The sequence below is a fragment of the Aphis gossypii genome, chromosome 2 (assembly GCF_020184175.1).
Source record: "Aphis gossypii isolate Hap1 chromosome 2, ASM2018417v2, whole genome shotgun sequence".
NCBI lineage: Eukaryota > Metazoa > Arthropoda > Insecta > Hemiptera > Aphididae > Aphis > Aphis gossypii.
In genome coordinates, this window is record NC_065531.1 from 85,656,416 (window position 1) to 85,676,747 (window position 20,332).

A 20,332-nucleotide genomic window follows, 5' to 3' on the forward strand; every position below is an offset into this window, starting at 1 on the left:
CTTACATAGTCCAAATAATGACAAATTCCGTTTATGTCACTTGAAGAAATGACCAAAATAATTGTTGGATAGGCTAATATTTAATTATGTTATATGTATGTCATTAAGTTCTTAGGCGCTACTATAAGAGTTTTTTGTTTACTGTTGAAATTTAAAATGTACAAATAAATAATTATTTTACTGAAGTGGCAGTTTGACATAACACAATGTTCATAAATCTGCGTTAATATGTATAGTACAGTATAGCGAACAATTCTTAAAGATGTTGATTGATTGATTTATTATAACCAAAAAAAATAAAATATATATTTTGTAAAATCAATTTAATGATGATTTACCACAGTTCAGGGTGATTCATCAAGCATGCCTACCCTTCATTTTATACTTAAATAATGTATTTAATTAGATTTTGATTTTTAAAATTTTGAAATATATTAAAAGGCTTTATAGCAAAATTTTCAAATACTTAAAACTGTTATCCCATTTAAAAAGTATCTTGTGCTAAATTTAAAACAACGGTTTGTGAGTTATTAAACGGCATATATATTAAAGATAATATATCGTTTTTAATAGTTTTACATCAAATATAAAATAATATAATTGTTGTATTTAATATACTTATTATAATCCGACAATTTTTACAAACTATTGTAACATTTTAACAAATATTAGTTACTATTATTTATAAATCATCTTAGTTTATATATTATCTTCTAAACCTACTGTCATGAAATATTATCCTTAGTATTTCATAGACAATAACTCAGAAACAACTACTCGTACAAACATTATAATAATTTACGATAAAAAGTATGGTTCTTATTTGAAAAATAAGTTTATATAGTCATATAATACATCTTAAGTTATATTAAAAATCAAAATATTTGAAAATATGATCCATAAAAATATTTTAAAATTCTGAAACTTAGAATTTGCATATAATACATGCATTATTATTTATTAAAGGAAAAATTTGGGGAGCATGCTTAGTAAATCAAACTATATATACATTTATACTAATACATCATCGGTTAAGATCAATGATAGTAATATAGTATCGAAATAAATTCTACTGTCAATTATTCGTACTGTGGAAAGTAATAAGTATAACCTGTCATCAAGACTAAAATAAGGCAATAAATATTTATTTTGTCACAAATAGTGGTTTTACAACAAATCAATACTTTAAATTCTCTGGTCTATATATTATTCTAACAGTAGAAGATAACAAAATAGTTTAAAATAATAATATTATTATTATTATAGAATCTAAAAATAAAATTTTTTTATTCAACAATTACTATTGCAATTTATAGTTCAAAATAATAGTATTTTTTTTTTTTTTTTGGTATATTACATAATAATCTTTAGCAAAAAACTCATATATTTTCCCCTTTTTATGTATATTTGTAATTCTATTATTCCTTTTTTAAGACTTAAGTGGTTCAATTTTTCATATAAATTAAAGTTCCATATCAATCCACATAATTAAGTTTTTTTTACTAAAGCTCTAATTAATTTCATGCCTGCATGCTATACATTGAATTATTATTTAATCTATGTTTAAAGAAAGTAACTATATCCGTAATTGATCCTCTTCTTCCAACATTTTTCGAATATCTAATTTATTCATGAAATAATAGCTACATTGTCTTCCTTTCTGTAAATTATAAACATAATTGTTTGATTAATGAAATTGAATGGTGATAAAAATTAAACAACAAAAGTATAAAAACAATTAGTTGTTCTTGAAAAAGCTGTATGTATAATTAAGGCTATCAAAAGAACATGACCTTCATTAATTTAATTAATATACAATAATATCTGAATTTATTTTATTTCGATTTTAAACGTATTGATTTCGATTTATATTTAGTAATAAGTAATAATTTATAACATGATATCTTTATACCAAGTCTTTAGCTATACGATTGGCCCCACTTCCAATTAAAATTGTACTCATCTTTTCCACTTGATCTACAGACATAGCGTAATGCAATGCTGTTCGTTCAATCTATAAAAACAACATAACAATACATTATAAGTAGGTATAACGCCGCAGATTGTGGTTTTCTAAAAATTGTCGATCAAATATTTTTTTTCAATAAAAATTTTTAATTTTATCAGAAAAAAAAACAATACAAAACAATTAACAAAGTCAAATAAAGTTATTAAACATTAATGTTCATTTTCTTCTATATTACACAAAATATTTTCTATTAAAATAATATCATGTTATACTTCAATTTAAGTTGTATAACCAAGAAAGTTGGATTAACCTTTTCAATGAATATTATATAAATAAGGCAATTTATCTAATGACTGTGATTTTATCCTATATTATTTTAGTTGCAACAATCATTAAAACTATGAGTTTTCCCCCATATATAAGTTGTATTTAAATCCTTACGCTCTACATTTTTAAAAATTATTTTGAATCAAGCTTGATTAATGAATGTGTTTTTGTGGTAAAATAATACTCACTGCTTAAATTATACAATGCCCATACGAGTCATTTAGACTGGGTTTACTCTACACATAATCCAATTTAAAAAATTGTTATTATCCCTCTATTATTTAAAAAAAGTTTTAAAATATTATTTGGTGATTTATAATTTCCACAGCAACCGAAAAATAAATAAATTCAAAATTACAATTATGAATTTTTAAATATAAAAAACATTTTTGATAAAATAACCGAAAGGGTCTACAAAACCTAGTGGGTTGGTAAGCGAAATGAGTGCCCCTACTTCCAGTATTTTGTAATTTAAAAAATTAATAAATTTACTAGAATAATATAATCCATTGACACGGCGATTAATAAAAATATAGTAAATATGATTTCATTGTATCGATTAAATATTTAAAGAACTTTAAAATCTTATTAATTTCCATTAAATAAAATAAAATAATTTTCTCTTACGTTATCAAGCACAAATAATGTAGTAGGAAAATTTTCAGCAATTAACCGTAAGATTTCTTCATTTTGACTTAGTACAGCTATATGTAAACTGCACCGACTTCGTTCATTTTTCGCCATAGCCAACATGACACACTCGTCATTACGCTCTTGCAATATTTCTTCAACTTTACTATGAGCTCCAGAAAAAATTTCTCGATGTAGCCGCTTTCGTTTTTCCTTAATTTCATATTTCATTTTAAACAAACCGAATAAAACCATCAATATTGTTAAATTTTTATTATAATTATACAACATTTGTATATACTATTTTACTAACTTCAAATGTCGGTATACTTTTAAGGATAACTGATACGTGAGAGTGTCCCCTACTTAATGGTAATGCAAAAATGTCTTTATCTGTGTTCAAATCTAAAATATGATTATACCCTTCCAATAAAAGTTGTATTAATTTGTTGTATTCGCCTAAAAAAATAAATATAATATGATTCTTACTGTTAAATTACTAAATTTCAAAGTATTAAACATTAATTTAATTACTATAAAACTCCGAAAAAGATATATGTACAACCAACTTCATGAACATTCATTTTTCTCAGTATCTTTTTTTATAATTAAAAAATATTTTAATAGATTTTCTTTTATCCATTTATTTCACGACACCATTTGTCGAGAGTTTTGTGATTTAATAATTTTACAGACACTTTGAACCACAAAAATAGATATTTTTATTGTGGAGTGGCTGTGTTTTAAGGTCATAGGTCCATATTAGCTTGAGAATATAAAGAAAAAGTTAATGTTTCAGATTGGATGTATGAAAAAGTCGTAATTGACGAGAGCAGTTATTTAAAGCAAGGTTATCTATATTAATCTACATTTTATCTATAGGGCTAATTATCAAATTTCTAAAACATTATAGAAGAGTAGGTTAGTCATTTTGAAGGTAGAACAGTTTATTTCTACTTCAATCTACCAGTTTTTATATTATACTAATAGATGGTTTTAATGTAATGAATTCAATTTTGTATCATATTGAGAGTATATTTTTAAATTTCAAACATAATTGAAAACCAATATCCAATTATGGCTGGTAAACATAACTAATCAAGATATAATTAAATATTATTTAATATTTGAATTTTGAAACACAATACAATATGTTCATGATAAATTAATAGGTAATATATTTCTGATAACATACCTCTGGCTATAATATGAACCACGAACTTATCAATTGTTTTCACATTTTCTCTTATATTCGAACTCATCGCAATATCTCTTGGAGTTCTATAATATTCATCTCGAAGTGCAATATTCGCATCAAGCTCTTGTAACAATTGAAAAAATGCATTGCGGTTATGTGTTCTAGATGCAGCATAATGAATCATGTTCATTCCAAATTCATCCTAGTGAAATAAAATTACTATTTTAAATGCTATGTGATAAAAAATATTTACATTTTCTAAACGTCTTACACGACTAATATTTTTAAATTCTGGCTGATAGTTGCTGAATATATCCCAAGGTCTGAATATATTTTCAGAAACCTGAGTTTGATCTCCGTCTAATATACCATGTGTTTGAACTGACTGAAATCTGGATTGCAACACCTGAATACAATTTAGTGGCAATGAAACTACCATAAAGGAATGTTTCAGCCAACCATTGTGATAGGATATGATTATAAATCATTCAAAATTTAGTTTTGAAAATTTACAATCAATGATTTAAATTTAAAATACTGGACGAAGAACCAAAAAAAAAATTTTCATTAAAATCAAAATATATCTGTATTTTAGTGAAATTTTTTTATTTTTGTTAATAAAAAGCACACTTTTAGACACAATATTCCATTAAACACACTGATAATTATGCAAAAAAAAAGTAATACAAACAAAAAAAATAATATTATATTATATTAATCAGAACAGAAATGGTTAACTAAATAAATCATAAAACTATACATCAATTATAGTTTGAAACTATATTAATTATTTTAGGATAAGAATACAATATATGTTTAAAATCTCCATAAGAAAAATTAATGCCCAAAAATAAAAATAAAAGTTAAGGGTTATCTATCTATTTAAAAAACAAATTCTTTATTTATCATAATTGTTAAATAAAAAATATTGTTTTGATTAAAATTAACTGTTACATATTTTTAAGTTCCAAAATAAAATTACAATGCAATTATTACAATATTTATAATTTAATCTCACTTAAAAATTATTTTAAGTTACACTACATGTCAAAATAAAATCTAAATAATAATGATTTAATTAAATTTTAGTTTTTAAATCATATAAACTTAGCCAAACTTACTCCGCTTTCTTGATCTGATTGCGGATCATCGAAATGGTTGGTCAAGTGTTCAGCTAAGTACAGAGTAGGGTTAGATGGTCTGCGTTTTATAAGTTCTTTCAAACCAGAAGCCAGAGGTTTTCCAATAGCTAAAATAAATATTTTAATTTATAAGATGCTTAAAAAACTTAAATAATTTATAGTTTATATTTTTAAGACCTATATTTATATTTATACATTTAAAAAAATAATCGATGAATATATCATAAATATATAAACAATACTTGTAAATTTTTAAGAATATGAGTAAAGAAATAAATAAGTATATCCTTATTAAATGTATGAAGACAAATTGTAGAAAAGGTAGAAAATATAGTACTTGTATAATATTATTAATATTTAAGCTTTGATAAATGTTTAAAAATAAGTTTTAAAATTGATTATAAATATACTATAGTAGGTATTTATAATCAATTGTATTACCTACTAAGAATAAATGTACATTGTACATATTATGGCAAATTATATTAAAATGAATTCATCCAAAGCTATACATTAAAAAAAAATATTTGAATAAAATAGTTCCAAACATATCAATACAAATATTAATAATTTACCAAATAATTTATTACAGTTCTTACACTGATAATTCAATTTCTCCTTTTATTTTTCAATAAAATATTATATTTCTTTAAAAAAATACAGATAGAAATAGTTAATTTCAATTAAAATGTAATATTTTCCAAGTGTTAATATTAATCATATCAATCAGTTAGTAATCAATTACCTTTAATCAAGTATTCTCTGTCTTCGGCGGAAAATTGACTTGCACTCATAACCACCGAAAATAATTTTGCAGAGCTATTTGAAGACCCTAAGTAAAAAAATCCTGTATTATAAATTATTATTTAAAAACCATTTCAATTGTATTAACTGTCCATGTTTGCATCAATATTTTCCTTGTCGACAGTCTCCGTGTTATAAGTTACGTAACCTAAAGTTTTACGTATCTCCTCTGGATCAAATGTGACATCACGTTTTCCAAAAGTTGGTGGTATATGGTAATCAGCTTGAAATTCCTATGAATATTTCATAACCATTACTATGGATACAAACCAACAACAAAGATTCATGTACATATAAATGTCAAATATAAAATTAGTCAAATCACTCTTAATTGACAACGGTAGTCAGGTAATGATGGACAAAATAGATATACCTACCTATATGTCATGTTTAATGTTTACACACAACAATTTTAATATATTATTGATTTTTAAATTTAAAATACAAATAATTTAAATTAATGTTTACTCCTATAATATTATAACCAACTAAACTTGCAAAATTTAATATTAAATTAGTTAATACCTTTGCTAAGATGAACTTTGAGAATCAAATATAAACTACGATATTATGAACTTTCCTAAAAGCACATGATCTATCACATTATGGTTGGATGGAGTAATATGTTTACCTATCGGCTATCACTTTTTTATTACCAAAGAATAAATTTCTTTATTAATGCATTTAAATTATATTTATCTATTTTTTAACCAAGTTACTCATATTATGTGAAAAATATTAAATACTTAATTAATATACCTACTGATAAATAATGATTAATTCTCTATAATAGACATCAAAATATTAAATTTTACTACAATATCGGAAATACATAATAATGTTTTCAGTTATGATATATAAATAAATATAACTATCAAATAACTCAGTTATTTATGTGTTGTCATAAATTAGTAAAATCTATCCACATAACAAAATATTAATATGTATTAATATAAATAAAATAATTGATAAATTGTTCTTAAAAATATAGATGCTGATCCACCGTTTTTTTCACTCAGAATTGTTTTTTGTAAACAATGATTTATTACTGAATTAAAATTTAACACAATATCATCTATTACAGTAGTCTGCCTACTAAATAACAAGGTACATTTGAAAATCAAAACAACATCTACAGCAGACTGCAAAGCGAATTCCACGACTTATTTGTTAAAATTAAACACAATAAAACTTCTGTCCCATAAAGTTCGAAATATTTCAAAGAAAAATCAGTATCAGTTTAAATAATACAATGGGTATTAAATAATTAAAAGTATCATATTATAAATAATATTTTTTCGTTATTTTGAGACTTATTATTATTGAATATAAATAGATCAACAAAATACTTATGAATAGAATCTTTTGAAACAAAAGTGAACTTACCTCTAAAATACTTTCTATATACGATTTATCTATAAATGTCTTATCTTGCATATAATTTATATAATCTATTGCAGTCCATCCATGCAAGTCAATCAATTTTAAAGTTTCCGGAAACTTATCCGTTAAATATCTAAACACATCAAATTGTTCATAGATAACTGCTGTATGTAAAGGAGTCAATCCTAAGCCACTTTTAGATTCGCGAGCTAAACAGAACTTCTTTCGATCTAGAAGTTGAATTAGTTCATCCAAGTCTCCTACAGCACAGTAACGATGAATCTGATCAATTTTATTCTGAAAATTGTAGTAAACATTTATTTATTTTATAACTATCGTTTAAAAAAAACACCACTCAAACAGCAGAGTAACCCACTTGACCACACTTTTTTTATATTTATTTTTATCATATTGAATAAAAATCTTCAGGTTGATCATAAAGAAAAATATTAGAAAACTAGCATTATTTTTTGATTGCGTAAACAAATCGAGTTAAATTTATCTGGCCACCATAAATTTAAAAAATGTATCAACTTTTCATAAATAGCCAAATCGAATAAGTAATAAATCCCATTATTTGCATATAAACTAAGTAGATACCAATATATTCCATTATTAAAACGGTTGATTATTAAATTTAAATGAAATTTGTATAAAACCTTAAATGTTTTGAAAAACGTTAGAAAATTAAAGGTAAAAATACATTTTTATTTAAAAAATAGACATACTTTTTAAACTAAACTCTATTTGAAATCTTTATTTAAATAAAATAATTTATTGTTTCTTAATTCTTTAAAATGTAATTATTTGTTGACTTACCTAATTATTCAAGTAAAAATCAAAATATTCATACGGGTATTACTTACTGCATAAAATGGAATTTTATCAAGAAAATCTTGAATTTCTGGATTATCTGATGTTATTCCTATGAGTTTTTCGTATTTACCATCTAAAATGTAGTCAGCAATATGTTCTAAGTTACCTTGTTTTACTATTATTTGAGCTGAGTTTATACGTTCCTAGACACAAAAAAAAAGATAAACTTATAAAATACTCTTATTAGATACTTTTAAACTTATAAAGTATCTAAATTTTTATTTTTAATAAAATTCTTGAATTTTATATTAGCCTTAGGCATAATGCATATAGTATACTCTGTATCATATAAGATTAACTTAAAGTAATAGTTTTATGAGCATGGCGCTGGAAATCAGTATGCTCAAGATTGCGATTCGAGAGCTGCATTTTATTATTTCAACAACCAACTAGTTTATATTTTGATAAAATTAACAAAGAAGTAAAGTAATTTTTCAACTGCGACTGATTGATGGAAATTAAGAAAACGACAAAATTCTATTAAAACCGATTTCAAATACTGTAAAAATAATTTTGCTTTGTATTTTTATTTCAGAATACTAAGTATTAGGTTTTACCATTCTATGCTAATAACCAATATTTTCGTATTAAACTATTTTAAATTTTGTTTCAAAAAATTATATTTCATCATGATTTATTTTTAAGATTATATTTTAATATTTTATCAAATTACTAAACAAAAAAAATAGCTAACCTGTTCGTCCTCCAAATCTAAAATTCTTAAGCCTATTAATATATTTTATACTTATAATACATAAAAGGTTAAATATGTATTTTTGATTAACAAACGAATACTTTAAAAAAAGTTTTTATAGTAATATTAAAAAAGTACTTTTGAAAAAAAATAATTGAATATGGATTTTAAATACAAATGATAACTAATATTTAAATACATATTTAGAATACATTTTAAAAATATTCTTATCAAGGCGTCAAAACTGTTACTGGTCAAACACCAGAGGTCATTGCCACTTTAAGTTAATTCTCATACTCCAATAAGCATAGACAAAATCATCTACGTATTTTATATTATTATTTATTTTTTTAATAAAATTTTTATTTTAAGAAAATAGAAATATCTGTCTACATTTTGTTAAATAATGTAATTATGTTAACTCTAGATAACAAAATATTTAAAAAAAGTTACTTTATCGATAGATTAAAATTACCTATAACGTTATAAGTTATAAAATATTCTTAAACGCATAAATTTATTACGAATCAATTTCTGATTTTAACGAATTCAATAATCAGTTTTAAATTAAAATTCCTAAAATCATTTTGTAACTACATTGATACAAATACATTTGCACATTCTACACATTTATATTTTATATTAAATTATATTAATGTATGTTTTATACATTCATATGATTACATAAATTACTTGAAAATTATACCTTTAATTTTACTATAAAATAGATAGATAGAAAATAATTATTCAATAAATAAACTATTTATTTTACTATTTCCTTAATTTAATATCTAGAAACTCATCTGCTATAATAAAAATTATGATATAATTTAAACAGACAATTTAGTCTAGTCCATAATAATATAAAATTAATAATAAAAGAAAAGTGTTTATTTACATCATTGTTAAACTAGGTATATACTTTTTACCTTCACTTTGGTAGACTTCAATACATTATTACCAGAATTTTCTATTTTATTAATATCATTTAAACTATTAACTTTATATATTGGGCCATCCATAGGTAAAATTTCCTCCAATAACCCATTATTCAATGCTTGTCTGACCTCACCTAGTGTAAGACTATTAGGTTTTGAAACAATTTTGTTTGTATCATCAATGTCTTGATATCCTGATTTTCTATATAATGAAATATAATTGTCATATCTATTATCAGGATCATTATTTTTTTTATATTCATTATTATCAACATCATCAATGTCTTGAAGTTCTGATTGAGAGTATAAAGAAATACAATTTTCATCTTTAATCTTTGAATCATTATTTTCACTATTATCAATATTATCTTCAATGTTTAATGGTTCTGATTGAATATTTAAAGAATTATAATTTATAGTTCTATTCTTATGATTTATTTTTTCACTTTTATCAACGCCATCAGTATTATTGATATTTTCAACATTATTTACAATTTCAGCATTATATTTTGCAGTATCAATATTTTCAATATCTTCAACAAAATTTGTGACTTCAGCGTGGTCGATATATTCAATATTTGTTAGATTATTTTTTATTGCACTACTAGTAGTTAAATTAGTTTTTATTTTAGATTCCTATACAAACATCAAAACACATAAAGGACAATTTTTGCCTATAAACTTTATAAAATAATTATATTATATTATGAATATTGAATACATACTTGAGTTGGTATATTTTTAGATTTTAATTTTTTTACTGATTTTTCATCAGGCTCGTATAAAATATTCCAATCCCAAGAAGCTGGAAACTCGGATGCAATTCTTGGTGCTTTTGGTAGAATGGTTAATAAATCATTAGGAATTTCATTTATCTTCACATCATTACTTTTAGGAGTTTTACCATTCTTAAATAAAAAAACAAAATATATTTTTTTATTAACATAAGTGTAATTAAATATAAATAATTAAAACCAATGTTGAATTATATGTAATAGGCTCTGTCTCTGGTTCCAGATATTCCGTGAGATTTGTCAAGACATTATCTATACCGGACAATTTATTCATCAAAGCGCATGCGTGGGGACTTGAATTTTTTTTTTATGGAACTGCATTAATTTGGAAAAGGTACTTAAAAAATAAAAACTCATTTTATTACATCTAGTTCTAGTGACCAAGTGTGGTGACTCAAAACGAAAACATCACTCGATTTGTTATGCAATGCCATCTCAAAAAGGTCACAATAAAAAAAAAGGATTTAATTCCACTCGTGCATTTTGATTAATAAATTGTCCAGGATTGATAACATCTTAAATGATAAAATCACAAGAAACATCCAAAACAACTAGATAATGTTTATATATAAATACATAAGATAATATAAGTCATTGCATGTTGTAGATATTTTTATACATATATATTTTTAGATCAATATGATAATTTAGTATCTATAGAATATACATATACCATATACATAATTATTGTATAGATTAAAACATCAACTATAATATTATTATATTGTGTTGTCAGATTTTCAAAGATTATTTATACTGAAATACATAAAATGGTATTTTATAAATAATTATTATAAAACAATATCTCATAATTCAATAAATCAGATTACACACAAAAATGCTAGTGCACCATAATTTATTGCAATAACTTATTAATTGAGTAAATCATAAGTAAATGGTTTAACAATAAATACATAGTAATACATATATAACATTAAAATTAACGACAAACCTTATCAATTATATTTTCATTTGCTCCTGCTTTAACAAGTCTGTTATAGATAGATGTAATATATTTCGGCGGAGAAATATAAACATAATGTAAAGGTGTTCTACCATCGTTATCTCGCATGTTCACAGTTTTAGGGTTTTTATTTATTATATAATCTACAATACTTAGACGACCCAGTCCTACAGCCTAAAAAATAATTGACTTCATTATTATAAAATTAATTGTAAGCAAAACTTTATTTTAACCTTATGTAATGGAGTTAATCCATTCTTATCTTTACTAGTTAAAACGTCTACAGGGACCGGATCACGATTCAATTTTTTCAATAACTCAAGATTATCGTCAATAACAGCTTTATGGATTTCTTTGATAATACCCTTTAACAAACAAAAAAAAGCAATACTAAAAAAATGAATTTCGACAAAAGTGTAGAAATTTCAGTTACCATTATATAGGGCACCGCTTTCAAAAACTTGTTCACTGTTGTTTGTTTGCTAGTCTCAGTCAACAACTTATCTCCCAGTCCAGACCAAATAACCTTTGAAAGCTGTTTTATGTTACGTTCGTGTATCCATATTCGTATGTTAGAAGGTTTAATAGGAACCTCTAGAGGGATTAAGAAAATAAAATCAAACAGCCTTAGGAAATATAGGTATACATTAAAATATACTATAACTTATAATTATATAAAAGTATCAATAAAAAAAATCTACTCAAATTACTTAAGCAACCTAATCTAACCTAATCTTAACCTTTTATTTTTTTAGCAACCTATGCTTATAAATACTAGTAAAATGTAAGTCTTAAAACAAAAAGTTTAATTTGGAGTTGTGTGAGTGGGAAACTTAATTTAAACTATAAAGATTTTTGAGTAGAGTTTGATATAACATTATACATAATATACATTGTATATATATCTAAAAAACAATGCTTTATTTAAAATTGTTCAATGATTTTATTATTTTTAGATATTTTTCTTAAAAGTTACCAACAAATTAAAAATACGTAATAAAGTACGTAGATACATCATCTAAATTAATGTCCAATTCTAAATAAAATCTTGAAACTTTATCTTTAACTTTCAAGAAATTCAAAAAATGAATTCAAAATAAACACATTGCAAAACCAATAATAAAAAGCTATTAAGAACAAACTAGACCTAATTTTTTACCCAAATCCTTCCTCGGAGTGAATGATATCAGCATTTGTGTACTAGAAATATAATGTCTTCTCACAAAAAAAAAATAAATAAATAAATATTAAAACAAACATATTTACTAATTGTAAAACATTCATCACTCAACTCTGACCATGATAAAATAAATTATGTATGTATAGTAATTTATTTTTTGCTATGAAAAGTTTAAATTTAACACTTAGATATAATATTATGTAACTTCAAAACATTTTTAAAGTTATAAAAAATGGATAATAAAAAAAATAATTTTTAAAGCAATTTGATAAACAACAAATAGCAAAAAAAAATTAGTATTTCAGAAAGCTACAATCACAGACATCTGGACACTAGTACAAGTGTCAGTACTGTTAAGAATTTTTTATACATAAGTATATTTATGTTAAATATAATATGCAATATTTTATAAACACGGCATTGAAAAAAAAAAGAAGAAAAAAATTTAAATCATTTTATCCCAATGTAAAATAAAGTACAAATAGCTGCCATGTTTAATCATAAAAAAAATAATAAAAATATAATCTGCTTTAAAATAATAAAATCGTTTTGAATATTTTTCATGTATCAATCTTTTATTTTTATTTTATTTTATTTTTTTATCATTTTATTTAATTACTACGTTCACTATGTTTTTTTTTAATATTTATTTATGTTATTTTCTTAATAACTGAAATAATAGAAATCAGAATATTTTTTCAAGCTCTTAAGTATAACATTATCAATTAATTCTAACATAAATTAAATTACCTTGATCTGAACCATCACTTTTGCAATTATTTGGCAATGTAATACTTTCACTATATTCTAAATAATAAGTTGGGGTTTTATTATTTATATCCAATGAGTTAGGATCAGCACCAGCTTCTAACATTAAATCCCAAACCCGTGAAACTTCTGAACAGGAACATATATAATGCAACGGAATCCTTAAAGTCTAAAAACATAAACATATGTCTAAACATCAACTATATAAAATAACTCTAATTTTATATAAAACTCTACAAAAATAAAAAAATTTTAAAGTTAAAAATTTTAAATTTAATTAAATTACTTAATACTATACTATAAAATATAAATAATAATAATAATACAATTAATTATTGTTTAAATTCATAAATTCTTGAAAATATATACACCAACTTGATCTATCTAACTTACGTAACTAATTAGTTCTAAGTTATAATTTAAAATATGAAAAATATAATTTTATAAAAAATTATATGAATAGGTAATATTACTAAACAGTATTGTTTATCCAGATATTAACTTAAACAAATTTATATTTAATTAATATTGAAACTATTACTTTATCTTTAATGTGAACAGTTTGTGGATAGTTTTTCACGAGCCACTCGACAATATCTAAAAAGTCATAATAAACGACTTTATGCAATATAGTTACTCCATTTAAATCTTTACTGCAAACTAATTTCTCAGGAGAAACTTTGTAAATATTTCTTGACGTGTTTCCATTCTCTAATAATACTTGCATGTCTCTTAAATTTCCCTTACAGGCAGAATCTTGTAGCATATCCATACGAGCCTAAAATACCACTCATATATTATTATCAAATGTAATACAAAATATCAATATCGCTACTTAGAGTAATTTTTTTATAACGAACCATTATAGTTATTTTAAAAACTATTAATGTTAGTTAAAATATTTTTTATATAACTATAAGTAATAAAAACAATTTCTAACTTGTTCTTACAATACTACCAATATTTTTTTAAATTTGTTTGTCGTTAATTTTTTTTAATTTTTTTTTTTTTTGTATAAAAAACATATTTTTTTAATTTTATATTTCAATAAAAATATTATTTGGCGTATTTAGATATCTAAAAATTAAATTTTGGAGGAATAGTTTATGTTAAAGGTATTTTAAGTACTCGTATATTATACAAGTGGATGAGTGGTGTGCTCAGGAATACCCCGTAAAATTTTGGTCCATTACTCCGCTCATCCATCCTTAAATAAAAACTCGTCCAAAATGTGATTTATATATATATATATATATATATATATATATTTAAATATTCTGAATATTCAGTTTCGAAATATAAATTTAAAAATGTATGTTATTGTGTAAAACAGTAAAAAAAGCTATAGTTATTGAGGTTAACCATAACAATAAAAAATATATTTTTTTAATAAATTTAAAAAAAATCTTCTGGTATTTATAATTATTTACTATTACTTATCCACTTTAAATAAACTGATATATATCAATATATGTATAATATATACATAATACATATTATAAATGTATATTACTATCCACTGATAAAAAAAAACATAAATTATTAAATTATATTTTACTCAACCTACATTAATATAAAACTTGATTTTTTTAAATCACTTTTATTTAAATTAAAAATTATTATTTTAAATGAAAAATGAAAGATGTTTAGATCAAAGCTGCTATATTATACACGTATATAATGGGTATTATAACAAATAGTATTATTCTATAATCTATAAGAAATGCATATTACATATAATACTATAGTAGGTAGTATCTACTAGATACTGAAAGTAAGAAACTATGAACACCTATCAAATAAATATAAAATATATTATACTTTAAATTAAGTAATGAAAAATGTGATTTGTGTTTCAAATTTCTAGGACTAGCAATTTTTAACTTTAATAAAAATCTAAAATTATTTGATAGTAAATCATTATTTTATAAGTGCATTTCGAATTTTGTAAAAATTTAAACTAAAAAAAACATTTTTTTAATTGGTCATCGTACAAGTTCTTTTATAATTATTATAAGCCAAACTTATGAAAAATCTTGTATTAAATTTTCAACCATTAGTTACTTACAAAAATTTTTTTATGAATTATACCTACAAAATAATTTGCAAATATTCATGATTTTGACGAATTTTTGTCAATATTTTAACTTCGTCTATTTTTGAAATAAAAAAAAATTGTGTATGTATTCTTATAATTTTTGAATCACAACAAGTATGAGGAATTTCGTAAAAATTTGAACTTTAAATGCTTATAAAAAAAAAATTGTGACTAACGATTTTTGATTTTTTTTTTTTTAACTATAATAAGAAGGACTTTAGGAGAAACTTTGTATTAAATTTTCAAGTTTCAGTTGTCTATAAATAGCTCAACATTTTTTGAAAATATAACTGTGTATAGATAACGCTAATATAAACATTTGGTGAAATTTTCAAGTAATTACAGTCATTAGTTTTTGAGTTACAACCATATAAAAAAAATCGATTTTGTCAAAAACTGGTTTTGTGTACAAATTCCCATTTTTCTGTCACTTTTTTTTTGTTTTTCTCGATTTTTTTTTTTTTTTTAACAGTTGAAAAATTCCTACTTTTTACCTCTATAATACACCAAGGATATTCACTTTGCCATTGGAAACCACCCCCAAAATTTGAAATTGAAGCATTATTTCAAAAATTTATGCTGTACCCAACCACAAAAAAAAACACACATCATTGTAAAATCAATACATTCATCACTTCATACAGAATCTAATAAAAAATGGTTTATCGTTTTAAAATTATCGAAGGCATAAATGAATTAACATTTATGTCTTAATCTTTATCTTAAGGATAATTTAATGAGACATATAAAAAGGACTATCCTCCAATCACTTTATTAAATTAATATAGAGTGAAATATATGACATAAAACATTATAAGTTTTGATTGTAGAGACACAAACAATTAATAGACATCACAGAAAAAATAAGTGTTTTTAATTAGAAGGAGTGAAGTTTTTCGAGTTTATTTAATTTTAAAAATATCAACTCTTGAAATATCTTAATTAATTTTCACTATTTTCAGACTTTATAAATAGCGTCTCTATATTATCGACATTTAAATTATAACAACGTTTATTATAAATGCATATTTATATAAGTTATTCATCAATATATACGTTTAACTAAACATGACATTTCTGACCTACAATATCAATATTGATCGTTATCAAATATACTATACTAATCAGTAATCAAAGAAAGCAAATATTAACTGAATTTTTCATTTTTATAATCAAATACAAATTATTCTAATCTTATTTCAAACATTTTTTACGTGATACGATATATATAATGTATTATGTTATATTTATTTATTTATTGTTTTATAATTACCTATATACAACGATTATTATAAAGCTATATAATTACTATTCTTATATTTTTGGTTATAAAAATATAAAAACTTTTGTTAATAAGATCTAAATTAATATTTATTTGAATATGTTGGTTTCTTTTTTTATACAATTATAATTACTTTGTTTGTTCTTTCGATTTTTGGTCCCGGGATTTTATATGGTTGGTTAGATATAATCATATTTGCATATTAAATATTATATATATATATATATGTTTATTTTAGAATAAACTATAATGTTAATTGTAAAAACGTACAAAAGTTTCTTAAATATTGCCCATTTCAGGTTTTATTATTAAATTAATTAATAATGAAATATGAAATAAATAGGATAACAGTTATAATTTATAAGTTTTAAAATGATATGTTTGTTTAAACTTTGAAGACATATTTTATAGTCGATAAAATGCTTTGATCTTCTTCAACTTCGATGAAGGTTTCTGGTAAAAAATGTTATCTAGTTTGTTCTTTGAAGGTAATAAATATTAATTCTATGTTTCATACATAATGATCAGGAAAAAATTACAAAATAAAACGAGAATATTTAAGCAAACCATTTTTTAACAAATTCAATTTTAAGTTTATGCTGTAATTCAAAAATAAATATACCTATGTAAAGACTTGAAATTTTCACCTAATATAAATAATGTATTAACATTTTCTAGATATCATATATAAATATTTTAATATTTTAGATTATTTCTATCCTTCTTTTCTATCTAAAAATATTTATATATATACATATTTATTTTATATTAGTTAGTATTTAACTTAACATGATACAATTTTTGTTTGTAATGTAATTTTCTTTTTTACTAACAAAAACTTGAAAAGTATATATAAGATATCAAGATAAATTTCTTATAGTAATTAAAAAAAATTAAAAGTGCATTGTAAAAATCGTCTTATAAATGTTAATTTCCAAATTTTGATTAAATTAAATTCACAGTTTTCGTTATAAATTACTTTACATGCAATAATAATTTAAATTATTTTAATTTTTAACTAAAATATCTTAATGTGTAATATACGACGCTATATTTTATGCATATTTTATTATGTGTTTGAAGTTTTGAAGTATTAACTTTGATCTCAGTAGGTATAAGCTTAAAATAAATTTACTGAATGTTATATTAATTAATGTACTATATTATATAAAAAAAAAAAATAATGTTTTAAATTTAAAGTTTATCAACGTCATTATAATCTTTAAAATATAAAATATATCATTGAATTTTAAAACCTAAACATTATATTTATTTCAACCTCCCTACAAAATAAAATATTATACACAAAGCCCTATATAATAAGGATGTGGACAATTAATGCGTTTAATTCATAGAATTTAGTAGATCTAAATAAGTTGCATGATCGTTTAAATAGGTATAATCGTATATTTACTATATATATCGGAACCGATTGCAAAAACGCTTTGACTTTAGGATTTGTTGAATAGTTTCCAATTAATTTATAGCCTTCGCCATTCAATAACTTTTCTTCCAAACGCTGCACGTTTCCGTCCTTAATCAGTTTTTTAATTTGGTATTGGTTCATAGGTAAAGCTAAAATAATAGTTTTGAAAAATAAATTGTAAATTCAATACTTACATTATTTTTTACTTACTCCTAGGAAGATTATAATTAACATAGCACATATTTGGCCCTAAGCCAAATACATCATTTTTTTGAAAATTTTTTCGACATTTCTGTACATGAGGTTTCATTTAAATTTTTAATTAAATTCATTAATATTTATTTAGTATTAAAAAAAAAAATTTTTTTTTTATACAACTAAATATGATGATGGGTACCTACCTATAATATTTGACACTATGAATTAAAATATCTTGTCCGGGGTAGCCACAAACGCCGATGACCCCGCTGTCCAATAGTCGTTGCTAACAACATTCAATATCGATAAGGTTAATGGTCATCAGGAGTAGTTATGATCATAGAGAAGGGGAAGTATCAATTTTTTTTTAGTTGCTTAAATATTACATAATATAAGTATCTATTTTAATTTAATAAATAATAAGTAATAACTCTTATTTTTCATTTAATAAAAACAGAATGCATATAAATATAATATAAAAATAGTAACTTTAAAAAAATTGCACACAGTTTGATCATTTTTATCCGATAAATCACATATATTTAATAATTAAAACAAAAGTATACCTAATAACTGATTGTTACCGGTTATACATTTTTTATGTTACTAATACTTCAATAATACAATTTATAGCAGAAAAGCTCTTACATATTTTCCCATACCTGTAACAATTATTGAGATGTTATAGACACTAAGATTGGAACTCAAATTATAATAATGCTCATAGGTCATAGCAGTCATATCTGTCCACGCGTTGACGATATCAATAATACGTCTTCAACGTCATTATTACCTATTCAATGTATTTTTCTCTAGAAACATAAGCAAGATGCAAGAATGTCTAAGATTATTGTTTGCATTCACAATGCAAAGAGTAAAGTATAAAGTCACGAATGTCACAATACACCCACAGGCATAATCCGCTACTAAACGTAGCTGTGTGGCTTCTCCCAGGGCATAATATACATCTGATTTCAGGGGACACACATATTAATTTAACTGTTACCTTCTTTTATGTATACCACTTACCTTATACACATTAATATTATTTATATGATACTGGTACTAAAAATAGGTACATTAAATAAATACAAGTATAACTGTATATAAATTCAAAATATTTTAAATTGTGTTTTAATTCCTAAAAGTTTGTAATTACTTATTTCTGCAATCAAAACTAAAAACACGTTATGAAACTTGGGACACACATTTGTTATTCAGGAGACACAGTATTTTAGCCCCTGGCTTCTCCTACTTAATAAAATATTAAGTATAGGTCACTAAAAAACTATACGCATATTATAGCCATATAGGTATTAATGGTAATATAAACACAGAATAGATGAAATTTCATCTATTCTGTGATATAAACGCGACAAAGAGTTAAGTGAAAAATATACTTATCGAGTGTTAATATTTACTATTTAGTACAGAGCTTTATACTTTTTGTCAATAACGCATTATTAATTAATATATTATGAACTATGGTCATCGGTCAGTGGTCACGACAAAATAGATCTATATTTTGTTCTATTTTCTCACGGTGATGGTCATAACAATATTATTTATTAACAGCTTTAGTTTTCATAGATCTTCCCATTTCTTGGACCCGTTATGTTGGCAACACTAGTCGGCTAATTCGCGATATTTCGTGATTCGGC

At 23.0% G+C, this 20,332-nt stretch overlaps 1 protein-coding gene across 2 annotated transcripts; it reads right to left on the bottom strand.

The window, feature by feature from the left end:
* Positions 1-661: 661 nt before the first annotated feature.
* On the bottom strand, positions 662-20,210 carry LOC114120154 (uncharacterized). 2 transcript variants are annotated; one of them, XM_050199388.1, is made up of 21 exons: positions 18,875-20,210; positions 18,684-18,765; positions 18,462-18,622; positions 14,209-14,445; positions 13,650-13,836; positions 12,153-12,313; positions 11,953-12,084; positions 11,708-11,893; positions 10,687-10,869; positions 9,953-10,597; positions 8,320-8,472; positions 7,457-7,750; positions 6,159-6,303; positions 6,012-6,098; positions 5,246-5,373; positions 4,396-4,530; positions 4,122-4,326; positions 3,240-3,385; positions 2,924-3,139; positions 1,913-2,014; positions 664-1,660 (listed from the first exon to the last, which is right to left on the bottom strand). In XM_050199388.1, exons 2-21 carry the CDS (start codon positions 18,712-18,714, stop codon positions 1,577-1,579), a joined length of 3,618 nt encoding a protein of 1,205 aa, XP_050055345.1. In that variant the 5' UTR covers positions 18,715-18,765; positions 18,875-20,210; the 3' UTR covers positions 664-1,576. The 2 variants fall into 2 exon arrangements, with proteins under 2 accessions (XP_027837783.2, XP_050055345.1); XM_027981982.2 differs by having other exon boundaries at positions 662-1,660; positions 18,684-20,210.
* Between the last annotated feature and the right edge of the window lie 122 nt (positions 20,211-20,332).